At 38.2% G+C, this 13,962-nt stretch overlaps 1 protein-coding gene across 1 annotated transcript in view; it reads right to left on the bottom strand.

Moving 5' to 3' along the window:
* Positions 1-458: 458 nt before the first annotated feature.
* efna3b (ephrin-A3b) overlaps positions 459-13,962 on the bottom strand; it is a 124,942-nt gene continuing 111,438 nt past the window's right edge. Inside the window, exon 5 of the mRNA XM_020928080.1 lies at positions 459-577. Within this exon, the coding sequence (XP_020783739.1) occupies positions 459-577 (119 nt within the window). The remainder of the gene's footprint in view (positions 578-13,962) is intronic.

The following is a 13,962-nucleotide window of genomic DNA, read 5'->3' as shown; positions in this document are numbered from 1 at the left end:
TGGCAACTAGCCCTAAGGAGATGTGTACAGCCAATCAGATCCGTGGAAAAAGTCTTCGAATGATTTCCAATTAGGTGGGTGGATTTTAGAGTTTCTTTTGTTTTTTGATTTCGTCTGCGCCGCTCTTGCCGTTTAAATGCTTTGTGTACAGGATCAAACAGGCTGGACTCGTGGCCTGTTTTGACACCTGTTGTTTTGACTGACTTAAGCACGATATAGTTCAGCTTTTGTCAGTCACTGCCTTAAGGCTTATAGCTCACACACCCATCACTCACGCACATTCATACTATTAGAAAACTTCAATCATTTTGGTCTTCTGGTCCCTCGCTCTCCCCTCTCCCCTCGCTTTGCCTCGTCTTCGTCTTTCTTCTCGTCCCCCATGCCCCCTGTCCTGCGCCCGGACGCTGCACCTGGCCCCGGGGCGAGTTGGCATGGCGACACCGGCGGCGGGGTCGTCGCTAGGAGACGAAGAGAGCGGCGAGCAGGAGCATCGTGACCGTGAGGAGGAGGCGGTCACGGGACGGACTGCTGCCGCTCACGCTCTTCTCCAGCTTCGGTACAAACGTGTTGTAATCGTCTGGAAATGAAAACAAACAAGTATTAATAAAAATAAAAAGGTGAAGCCGAGGTCAAGGTTTATTTATATACCACAAGGCAGACATTACTCTTACCCTCAAGTGTTTTATTTTTAGATTAGATTTGAGATAAATCCAGAATATGAATAAAACAAGACAACAAGATATTACAAAAGAAAACACAAATGAAAAATAAACTATAAAAATCAGACTGAATTAAAAGTAAAAATATGAATTAATAAAAAAGGACAAGTAGGTTCAAGCTGCAGACAAACTTTTAAGAACAAAACTACTCAAACAACTTCAGTCCAGGGTTCAACAATAAAAAGAACAAACATTTAATCGGAAATGAGATTAAAAAATGTATTCCTGGCAACGTTTAACAACATTAAAGAAAACGGTTTCTATTAAAGGTGCAGCATGTAACTTTTTCTTGCTTGTTTCTATGGATATGCCATTGGTCTGCCTGTAATGTTCCACAGTATGACATTAAACAGCTCTACCTTACATTTATTCAATTACAGGTGTTTTTATAGTTCAAAAATACCTAGAAAAAAAACAGGCATTCTGACTGTGTGCGAGGTCGCCTCTCCACAGATCTGCCCTATAACTTGGTCTGGTTTGGTCTCCATGGAGACAGAAAGGTTTAATACCATACTGAAATATTCCAGATGAAGCAAAAAAGATAAGTATTTGACGGACCCTTGACCAGAAATGTTACACAATGCACCTTTAATTCAATAGTAAATTTTAAAAAAGGGAAAGTTTTTTTTTTTGTTTTTTTTTACATTTTCAGATAAGTTTAAAGTTGTTCTTGAGATCAGTTCTACCCTGATATAAGAGCTGAAATCATGTCAAACTTCTGATGCAAACAATAATAAAGTAAACTCCACCCACACTTTCAATTTCGATTCAGTTCACCATTAATTTTGATATTTTGTTAAATTGGCATAACGGGTCTGGTCTATCTTTGCGAAACAATAAGACAGAGCTGTCCAGTAAAGTGCTCTAATTGTGCTGATAAAGTGACACATTGTGCGTCTGACACCCCCTCGCACACACACTGTGCACTGTTACTCCCACTATGAGCCTGTGCATCTGCTGCGGGACCAAAATAACCCTTTTCATTTGTGTTACACTCTGAACAAAAGCACTTACGAGACAGTACCTCACAACACACACACCTCAGCACGCCCAAACTCTGACTCCACAAATGACTAAGACCTATGAACTCACTCTCTGATTACAACTGATAATCATCTGCGGGGCATCCGGGTTAAAACAGGTGGTACTGAAGTAACACTGTTAATTAAAAGCTGCACTATGTAACTTTATTGTAAGACACCTGATTGCCTGGAACGCTGCAGATGTTTTTATTAGTGTAAGGGTCAAGTTAGAGCTTATATACATTAACACACAGTCCATGGCATTTAATAGTAAGGTTGGGCTTTTATTTTGGTGACTTCCTGTGTGAGCTGAAGTTATGATAAAAATTTTAGCTTGGTTTACAGAAGAGACGCAAAGTAAACACAGCAACGTTAATGGTGAAAAACAAAAACAACGGTGAAAAGTTATATAAAAACCTAAAGATAGCAACAGTCGACAGAAGAACAAGCTCTTGTGTTGGTTCTATGACACGGCAAGGAAAAGATTAAAAGTCATTTAACCGTCAGTTCTGGCCTTCTCTATTCGACTGGATGCTACAATTAGTACAGAATACCTTGAAAAACTAACTGTGAGTGGACTCGCCTCTCCACAGACCTGACTTGTAACTTGCCCTGGCGGCATTACGTCCACGTCTCCATGGAAACAGATGAGTTACATGCCACACTGGGCTACATTCTCAAGTATAAGTAACATGAACAAGCAAGAAAGTAAGAAGGAAGTAGTAGTAGTTTATTCAGTCATTTTGCAGCATGACAAAACAAAACAAAGCTACAATCCCACAGATCAGATCAGGGGTGTCCAACTCAAATTCACAGAGGGCCAAAATTAAAAACTAAGTCGTGGGCTAAAAACTAAATATTTATTGAAAAATTTCAACAACATCTGCATGTTTTCTCTTCTATCGAGATATGTAATGTTAAACCTTTTCTTATTAAAATAAATGATTAATAATAGTTTTGCTTAAACACTGAATCCAGAACAAACATAATATTAAATCATAACAAAATAAAATGAAATCAAATAAATAAAATTAAATAACCAATGTCTCTATTGTCTATCTGTAGCCAGCGGGCCAGCTCTAACAAATATTTGATATGGTCTTGTTGGCCAAATATAATTATTTTGCAGGCCAAATTTGATGACCCATGACCGAAAGGGTTTAGGCTGGAATAAAATGTACTTATAAAGCCAAACCCTATTAAACAATGACAGAATTCCACGAAAAAAACTGCGTATGAACAGCAAATTTGCATTTACAATTTCACTTCCAACTTACTGTAAATATAAGAAACAAAATATAAATTAAAACAAACTAAATTTTATACATAATTCATTAATTCCAGAGCTCTGTATCTTTCAAAACATAATGCTTTATACTCTTTTTTAAAGGCTTCTACAGTATTACACTTTTTTCAATCATCACTCAGGTTTTTTTTTAAAGATACTTGTTTTTTTAAAGATACTTGTTCCTCTACTCCTGTAAACCAGAAGGAAACAGATGAAGAAGTATCGTGAGTAACTGGACATGTTTTGATTTCCGATTTATGTTTTAATACCAGGGTTTGTTGTGTTGCGTGAAATTATAATTGCCGTCTTTGTGATTGGCAAATTGTGATCCTTCAAATTACACTTGGGCTTTGACTGTGAAAAACCCTGCTGCCCTAGATGCGGCTACTCTAAGAAGTACGATTAAATTAAAAAAATAATTACTCGAGTAAATGAAGCGCATTACTCCCCAGCACTGGTTAAAAGGGGTTAATCTATGCTCGCCTTTATCTCAGTGGGACATTAGCAGCTGCTGGCGGGTCACACTGTGGGCTAATATCTGTCTGACACCTGGTTTTAAAGATGCTCCTAGCTGCTCCTCCATAGCTCTTCTAATGAGGTCCAAGCTGCAGGTTAAACGCTTTGACCGCTGGGTAACTGAGACTCACACACACACGCACGCGCACGCACACACACACTGCAGACAGGATAAAATCTGGTACAACTGGTTAAAGCTCGTGGATCCGGCTAATAGGGCTATTACAAGTCTGCACACAGAGATCCGCTGTCACGAACTGTCGCACAAACACCATTATACACCGTACAAACAAGTTATAGTGTGAGCGCCGTGCTGTTTCTGGATTTCTATATTTAACGCGACAATAGGTGATTATAGTGAGAATGAAGACTTATTGTGTACAGAATTTATAGCCTGTATTTATCCAGTGCTGCTAAACGTGAACCTACAACTTAGTCTGTTGCGAAACTGTTTCCCAGTTGAGGGCTGGAAGTGAGTTGTGTAAAAGGAGCTGGGCTATTAACACGGCACAGCATCATTTAGTATCAGTAAGAAACTCAACAAATCAATTCTACATGAAAATATTGCTTGTAAACTATTTTAAAACTATTGCATTATTTTCTGATCTATGTTATAATGTTGTTTCCTCGTCCCAAATATATCTGGAGATGTGTTTCTCTGTGGTCCATCTTGTGATGTCATGTGGTAGTACAGGAAGTGCTCCACTGTGTTTTTAAACAAAATACACTTCACTACAATAGACTACAAACCCCAGGGTCTCAAAATGGCCACCCATTCAAGTCAATGGGCCGAGCTCAAAGGCACATGACTCCAGATTAGCCTTTAGCCCGGCGAGGTGCTTCCGGTGGCTGTGGGCTGATTGAGCATGCGCAGTACTGCTCTTTTCTCCCGTGGGCACACGCATGGAGCGCGGTCAGGTGTTTCACGAGATCGCTTTGACCAATCAGAGCGAGCTAGAGCGGAGCTGGAGCTAACGATTATAAAGCATTTTTAAGACAATTGAAGGATTTTGAGCTGAGAAAAAGTTTATGATCTAAAAATAGGTAAAATCACCACAAAATCCAACACTTTTGAAAGTTGTATGAGCAGCTTTTTAATACATTGTGTGAAGAATCCCTCAGTCGTCCAGGTAGAATCCACGGCGAGGAGAAAATTCAGTTTGTCGACTGGACAAAAGTTAGTTTAGTTGAAGACGTTTCGCAGCTCATCCAAGCTGCTTCTTCAGTTCTGGTCAGACGCTGGTGGACACTTCCTTATATCTGCAGGGAGGAGCTAACTACACTGAAACTAACACACACACTTGTTTACAGTTTCTGTTTGTTAGTTCGGCCTATTGACCTGTGCAGGGTGTGGCGTCTAATTAGCATAACAATTCATGGCCATAATGGAGCAGAGAAAATAATTGGTTTGAGAGGGGAGTGAAAGAAGCCATTTTTGTTAAGAAAGGGAATCCTTCTTTAAACAGAAATGGAGGCCTCAGACACCATCTATCTCCTATCTACAACTCCATCCTGAAACCTAAATCAAAATAAACAAGAGAACAACAGGTGTAGCCAGGTTAGGTTCAGAGGTGTGGAAGCTCCATTACAGCCATGAATTGTTATGCTAATTAGACGCCACACCCTGCACAGGTCAATAGGCTGAACTAACTAACAGAAACTGTAAACAAGTGTGTGTGTTAGTTTCAGTGTAGTTAGCTCCTCCCTGCAGATATAAGGAAGTGTCCACCAGCGTCTGACCAGAACTGAAGAAGCAGCTTGGATGAGCTGCGAAACATCTTCAACTAAACTAACTTTTGTCCAGTCGACAAACTGAATTTTCTCCTCACCATTGTGCTCTATGAGAAAAATCCTTTCTCATGCCAGGGGATTTTTTTCCGCTGAAGTACCAGTGAGTGACCACTTCGTCAACTCGAGGCAGCTACAAGCAGCAATACCCTATCCAGTTATTTTAATAGATCCATGATTCACGCTTATGTCGCAAACCAGGAAGACGTTTGGAGACATGTGATGACAACTTCCAGCGGGCTCTGTTCGCAGTAGTAAGTCTGAGAAAATCTAGGAAAAATGAGAAAAAGGCCCAGTTTTCTTCAAATACATGTCATTGTAGCGTTCCGTTATGTTCGGCTGATCAACAATTACAACCATGCGTCAGTTTTCATAATTTCCCCACTGACACACAACTCTGAGTGCACTGGGTACATTAGAAGAGATGAAGACACCAAATTCAAGATGATTCCAAACAGCAAATATGTATGCGGTCTTCATTTTGCCACTGATCTTGTTTACGTCATTGGGTTTTATCACAGTGGGTCAGTGAGCCCAATGTTGGTAATTACACCGGAAGTTATCATCACCTGTTTCCACAAACGTCTTTCTGGTTTTGGTGACGTAAGCGTGACTAGAGCCTATCATTTAGATAATTTCAGTCCTGGAATTTCCAATCTCTACTGAACAAAAGATAAAGGATAGCTGGTAACTTGAATATGAGCACTACATGACATCACAATGTGGAACAGAGCGTTTTGATCTTTGACTAAGACTAATAATAAAGAGTATGTTTTTGATGAGGTAACAACACTCTTACATGGTTTAAAGCTCAAAAGAGTCAATTTTGCATAACATAGGACCTTTAAAACATTCAAGATACACGTTATTGTCTCCATAAGGAAATATGTCATCTGTATTTGGCCCACCCTTTAATGCTGCTGGGGCATCCTGTCAGGAGAAGTGGGACTCATCTCCGCATCTTGAGTTGATCTTGAGGATTACCTTAGCTCATGCGTGTTTTGGTACGGACATTAAATGTTAGCCACATGTGTGTTATCAAGTGTGTAATTTTGGCAGTACCCATTTTCAGTTGCATAACTGATGATGATAACATTATGAAACCTGAATATGAGCAATGTACATATTTTGTGCTATATATAATTTTGCATTGAATGTGTCATGTATTCACAGTTTCGCCAACGTCATTATTTCAATCAGATATTCCCATATGTCCATGCCCACACAGGATGGCCACATTACATTAAACCTTTATGCCAATTATAACAAGAACAAGGGAACGCCAGGTAATGTTGTCACAATAATTACTATGCCATCTTATCATTCGATACATGTGAGATGGAGTGATCATTTTTGGGAGTCTTCTACACTTTATTTGGTAATTTTGCAGCACTACAAAACAAAACAAAACAGACTTGAATTCCCTGGGATCATGACCAAAAGGGTTCTCTATTAAATAATAACAGTATTTATCATGGTACTTTCACTCAATCAATCAATCGATCAATCAAACTTTTTTATAGAGCTCAAAAACTATCCACCATTTCCTTCCATCCCCTCCCACAAATCTAAGATAAACCTGTGGGTCTTGAGATTAATATCTGTGACATAACTATCTTTTTTACTACTAACTATCTGGAATCTGGGACACAAAGAAAAGAAGAAACCCCTCAGCAATTCTTACTTTTTCTTTGTACTAGCAGTGTTGGGGAGTAACAGATTACATGTACCGGAGTTTTGTAATCAGAGTACAAATTATGAGTAACTGTATTCAGTTACAGTTACTGTTTTAATGAGTGGTAATTGGATTACAGTTACTTTGTTGAAATAAGTGGATTACACGGTGGTATTTTCCTGTTTTCACATTTTGAGCTATATCCCTTTTTTTTTTTTTCCCCAGTAATTCCACTCATTGCCGGACACTAAACCAGGTCTAAACCAGGTCTAAACCAGGTCTAAACCAGGTCTAAACCAGGATTTAACTGGACTAAATGATGTTGCATGGACCGTGTTTCCTCCTCTTCTATCAATAATATTTTTAAATTTGGTTAAGCAAAGACTGGTCTTTTTTATTGTCTTTTATCAGACAAAACATCTTATGTGAACATATCCTAGTCTTTGCTTCTCTACAGCAAATCAAGTAATCCAAAGTATTCAGATTACTCACTTTAAGTAATTTAATGGATTCTGTTACAAACTACATTTTGCGGTATGTAATCTGTAATCTGTAGGGGAATACATTTTCAAAGTAACCTTCCCAACACTGTGTGCTAGTGGGGAATTTTTCTGTTATCTTTCTATGATTAAGTTTTGAGCTTTGAAGGATTGAAGGAATAAATAACTTATATGACTTACAATCTAACTACTTAAGTGTTTCATTCTGCTCTTTATTTCTTGTAGTTCCTGTTTTTAACCATATTATACATTGACAATATCTTTTGGGGATAATTCTGCTCCAGGTTTATTGTGTCAGTGGGATAAATTAGTTTCAGCATTGTCATTTATCATCTATATTGTCTTTACGTCAAAATTTGTTATCGTGACAGGCCTAACTAATACAACTGTGCATCCTGGAGCTGTCTTCATGCTCCTTGTAAACCTGTTTGAATGTTGATATTATTATGGACGCCCCTCTCTGTCCATGCGAGGGAATCTGCCCTGCAATTTGTTTTGTGTTTGTATTGTTTAGTTTTGTTTTGGAGAAGAAAATAAGGAGAGTGTATAGACAGAGGATGCTGCAATTCAGTTCTATTTACTTCTGTATATCCTGAATTCAGAACAGTAGTGACCTTACAAGACTTCATAAAATTGTTGACTTATGAAAGTTATTGAGAAACAGCGCAAAAACAAGGTCGTGATCTTCGGCTGAACAAATAAAGACGAGGGTAGAAGGATTTTTTTCTGTTTTGCTGCTGTGAACTATTTGAGTCCACTTGAGTCTGAGTCCAGGAAAGGCAGCAAATATTCAATTGTAATAACAAATAAGCCTTACTACTATAGAAAAATAATTGTATAGGCCACGTTAAAGGTCAGATCTGTGGAGTGGCAAGCTCTAGTGTCCAGATCGGCCCACTGAACCTACACGACTGCAAGACTATTTTGTAATACAGATCTCTATATGCAGCACTTTTTATTTTAGTTCTTCCCTGCACATTTTGATGATTTAAAAGCCATTATAAGAAATAAATTGGCCGAAATTCTAGACAAACATAAATATTACTGCACTTACTGTCCACTGTCCTCGTGCTGTAACTCTACTCCACTGTCACATTCAGACGACTGATGGTGGCGACAATAAAAGCCACTTACGAAAAGCTTCTGATTTCTGCTCTGTAATGTCCAGAGCTGACCGTAAAGCTGCAGAAACCCGATCACGCACACAACGAATGTTCTCCCACTGCAGCTAATCACAAACTAACACAGGCCCATCTGTGTTGTACATGTGCTAAGTGTAATCTAATACTGCTGTAGTCACAAAGAGACCACTGTTGGACCAGAGACACTCATTTAAAATGGACAAGCTGAAGATGTGGGTTAAAAATTTCAGACAGAGTTACAGCTTTAATTGAAACTGAACTGAAATTGGAATTTGCACTGTTGAAATTAGAAATCAGAAAGTATATGTCATACGCAACAAGAAATCCAATCACCACAGGGTCCTATATAGTAATTATTTGCAAATTAAAACATATACACCTTTGTTAAATTAATTTTCAAACAGCGAGTTTAATCTTTAATTAATTTACTTTAACTGTGTCTGACTTGTGTGGATTGAATTTTCTTTAGTACGTTTTAGAACTCAGCATCACTAAAACCTCATTCTGTCATTTATGCACTTTAAGGCTTTAAGGTACAGGTCACCAAACTTTTTTTCTCAATACAGAACTGTATGACCCTGACGACGCAGATTATATTCTTTGAAAACTGCCATGCTTTCTTTACATATCAGACAAAGTGCACGGTTCTTACACTGAACAAAAAAATAATGGGTCGTCCATTCTTCTTTGAAAACTCAGCACTCTCTGTCAAGTTTTCATACTTTCACATGAGTCATTTTGCTGTCCTCAACTGCACTACAGAACTGTGTACATGTACGAATGTCACTGTTTGATCTCGAGCTTGTCAAGTGACGAAAATTTGGCGGCAAATTTGGCGGTAAATGTTAAACTATATAGTCATATAATCATTTAAATATAAATACTTCATATAAATAAAAATTTTTTGATTGGAAAAATCAACAAAACACAAGATGCAGATGTGTTATTATTTGCCAGAAAGTAATTTTAAAAATGGGCCATGACAACTTTTGAGGATTGCCTCATAGGGCCAGTTCAAGTGGTGGAGGGCAGAGGGGCTGGGGGGCCGGTCAAAGGAGCCTGGAGGGCCGGAGTCAGCCCGCAGGCCTTAGTTTGATGACCCCTGCTTTAACGTGTAACTGTTCTGGTTGGTGACGTGCTATCTGATTGTCTCTGTGGAGATGTTATTGCCTCTTATGACGTTAAATTGATCTATTGCATTTATTCTAACTGATGTCTTTATTGGTCAAAAACACCTTGAAAAAATATGAATTCTCACAGTGAGTGGACTCGCCAATCCACAGATCTGACCTCTAACCTGGACTGCTAGTGTCACCTACTTACATCCAGATAAACAGAGAGACACATAGATAAATAAAGAAGTTAATGCTATTATGTGGAATATAATGTAATGAATTTCCTTCGGGACAAATAAAATATCTTCTGTATATGTCTGTTTATCTATTTATCTGTCTATATAAAGCAAACCAATAACATCTCTCTTGAGACAAGTCGCATACACACCACTTTTGTCCATAAGGTGCCCACGATTAAAAAACAATACTAATAATGTAAAGCGTGTACGTACATTCTGTAGTATTCTAATTAAAGCTATAACTCTGTGTACACTCTGACAGCATGCTTCTGTTCATTTCACATCTCCCTCCAGGTTTCTTCACTCCCTCAAACCACATGGGACTTCCTATTCATTTAATTGGTAACACGGCACTGCAGGTAAGAGGGACCCAGAGGAGCGCCAGTAATTTGTGTTGTGTTATTGCTGCTGTAATTCACCCAATATTATCCCAAGATCCCAGAGCGTTTAACACAAAATGAATACGCTCCCATATTCTGATCCTGTCTTTTCAGTTGACACGTACTCACTGCAGCTGCCTGCTCTTATCTCCAGGTGTCAATTTCTTCAACAATTATTATGTCGGCTTTTACTATATACATCCCGTGTATGAGTTCAGATCATATATTTATAATGACGAGGCTCACAGCAGCAGATACAGAGAGAAGGGTGAGAATAATCGATGAAACACAGTGGCTCGCCGGTTACCTACGTCCATTTATATTAAGGCTGTGCAATTAATTGAATTTTGATCGCAATTTCAATTTGTGTCAAACGATCTCCAAGCTCATATTTTTTTTAATAGAAATAAGTATATTTATTTTATTTTTTAAAACATAGAGATTGTAGAACAGCTGGATATAGTTTATATTCGACACATTTATGTTTTTCTATGCCTTAATTGTTTTATACATCGCAAAACTGCTCTAAGGTACATATTTGTAGCTTATATTTATTTTCAATTTGAAAGTTTTGAATACATTATGAATAACAAAGAGTTTTTTTTTTTTTTTTAGAGAGAAATGCTAAATAAATGTAGCCTGATTCATCAGCTGGTTTCACTTCGTGGAAACTGTCTGACCTCACAGCGTTAGGATTTGTTCACTCGACGGTAGGCGGGTACTTTTTCATTTAACCAATCGCTGCTATTTGGTCGTGATGTATGTAATGCGCCGCTAAAGGGCTAACTGGTATATTAAGCTTTTCCTATATCCCATAGAAAGAAGGGCAATAACGTCTTTCCCCTTGATAAAATTCGCCAAACATTCTCTTTGCTTTAAATCCTCGATCTTGGGAATCGTTGCCAACACAGAATATATGGCTCTTTGCTGATGTGCGAGTTCGGGCACCAGCCATTCTGGGATTTTTGTGAACCATCTAGTGTATTCTGATGCCTGACCAAGTCGCTGGAGACAAATGAAATTGAGCAGAGGCACTAGGTGGCGCCAGCCTGGCTAGAAAAAATGCATTGTGTAAGTAAAAAATAATCATTTGAATAATCGTCATTTCAGTATTGACCAGAATCGAGCAGCCCTAATTTATATATACAGTCTATGAAAACCAGGCAATTCAGATATATTGGTAATTGAACTAAAAACATTCACTATTTCACATAAATAAAAACATTTTTTGTGTACACATTTGCCATTTTCACAGTAACAGAAACTTCCATTTGTGAAGATGTTATAAAAGCAGCTGAGAGAGGTTTTTGTGAAGTTACAAATGTGATTTTCTTTTCACCCAAAACATGTTTACATCGACCTTCTCCATTTTACTAGAACGGCTTTAGTAATACGTTTCAATTATTCAATTTAGCACTTAGAATCTACGTGATAAGAAACCCACATTGTTTCATTCGGTTAGTGTTACAAAAAGCGCTCCCAACTATTCATAATGAGATCAGCAATCGATTAGCCTGAAAACTAATTCAATCGCAGATGTTATCATAATAGACACGTTACTAGCTACAAAAAAATAAATAAAAAGTGGAGGAAAACTCAATTTCACACATCAAAAGGTGAATAAAGCACATTTGAGTAGTTTTCCCCTTCGCTGCGTTCTGTCCTCCAGCGCTGGGAGTAAAAAGGGAGGATGAGGCAGGCACAGTGAGAGGAGAAGAGGAGAGATGATAGAGGGGTGACAGAAAAAAACTCATTTAACCTGGGGCTATTTGCAGCTCACAGCCGTTGTGATGACTTCCCTTATGACGCTTTCAAAAACTGACAAATTTATTACCCACAATGCATTGCTCCTCCACAGATTAACAGCGCCATATTTTACCCGTTGGTGTGTGAAAGCTCATCCACCTGACTGTAGCTAATGCCAGCCCTTTCCGTCATGCTTGCATTTATTTTTCATGTTTTTTTTTTCCCCACTTGCCCACCGTACAATTCTTTACCTCATTCTCACCTAGGATTTTTTCCCCAAAATTTCTCTCCTTTGCCATTTTTGACTCAAATTTTCAACAATTTTAGCAGCAGCAGATGCACCGTGATTCAGGAGAGTGTAATCCTGACGTGGGCAACATAAAGCCAAATAATGCTGCTTTTCTCTGTTTAGATTTATTATTTTTTTATTTAAATGACGTGAGGTAAGGTCATTTATTGTTCCTGTTCTTTCCATCGCTTCAGTGTACATTTATGTAACTGGCTCCATCACTGTCAAAATTTGTATTTATATCAACATAAAAAAAAAGAAGAAGGAGTAAATAAATTAATCTTTTTAATCATACAGTAGTCTCAGTTTTATATAAATTTAGATTTCTACTATAAGCAACGTGTTCAGGACTTCCACATTCAAAAGAGATAATGTTTAGTTTTAAAGGTGCATTGTGTAACTTCTGGTGAGTGAAAATTTTATTCTTTTGTCTGGAATATTTCATAGTTTGGCCTTAAACCTTTCTATCTTCATGGAGACCAAACCAGACCAAGTTACAAGTCAGATCTGTGGAAAAGTGACCCAGCTCACAGTCAGAATTCCTGTTTTTCTGACCTGTAATTTAATAAATGTTAGACTACGTTTATATGATGACGGTCTGAGCAGAAGAAGCAAAAGTGGCGTCGTATCTTCACTTTTTATTCTGCGTTTAGACAAGAGTTTTCAGGAGGAAATTTTGAAATGTATTACTAAATCATATGGTGACGCAAAAGTGTGTGGAATTCGGCTGTGTATGCATGCCAGGCGGCTCGGAGATGACGCTAGGTGGTGATGTATGTGACGTTAGCGTGTACGCGACGTGAACAGATCTGACCAGAGTTTTGCGTCTTGGTCAGTGTAGATGGAAACGCTATGTCAGAAGTATTCAACTTTTCCACTCTGGAGGGTGGTTTCAGATTTTTGCGTTTTTAGGCCCCAAAAGACAAGAAATCCACTTCTGATAAAATATTTTGTCGTTTTTACCTGCACGAGTTCTCGTGTAAACAGGCCCTTAATGTCATAGTGTGGAACATTCTAGACAGAGCAATGACATCTCCATAGAAACCAGCAGGTGATGGATCCTCCACCAGAAAAGTTGCATAATGCACCTTTAAGATAGGATTTAAGATAATATAACCCTTTATTTGTCCCACATTGGGGAAATTACAGTGCTGCAACATAAAGTTCAAAGAACAGTAGGGGAATAAGAATAATCTCCCATTGTTAATCACTATGGCAATGGTCTGATTTTTCATCATTCTGAAACTCATGCATATCTACTGCAAGACAAGAGCATTTTGAAGATAAATGGTCTCTCTCCTGCAGGTTTGTGCTTATAGATCTCATCTTTATTTCCATACATTGCTACGGTGAACAAAAACGGCTTTATGTTATCTCATTCTGATTCTAGTTTCTCCAAGTGAAAAGTCACAAAACTCTCTCTCACAAGAATGCCCCGTTTTTATTAAAGCGCATGTATCCCTGTGGTTAGAAAGAAGATTTTCCTCCTGTTGTTCCCAGCTCAACAGTATAAAAAGAGGTTTTGTCTTTTTCTAATTTGGTG

The sequence above is a fragment of the Boleophthalmus pectinirostris genome, unplaced genomic scaffold (genome assembly GCF_026225935.1).
Source record: "Boleophthalmus pectinirostris isolate CB_2022bp ecotype Guang Dong unplaced genomic scaffold, ASM2622593v1 HiC_scaffold_6, whole genome shotgun sequence".
Lineage (NCBI taxonomy): Eukaryota > Metazoa > Chordata > Actinopteri > Gobiiformes > Gobiidae > Boleophthalmus > Boleophthalmus pectinirostris.
Note: the sequence above shows the minus strand (reverse complement) of the source record. Positions and strands in the feature narration are given on the sequence as shown.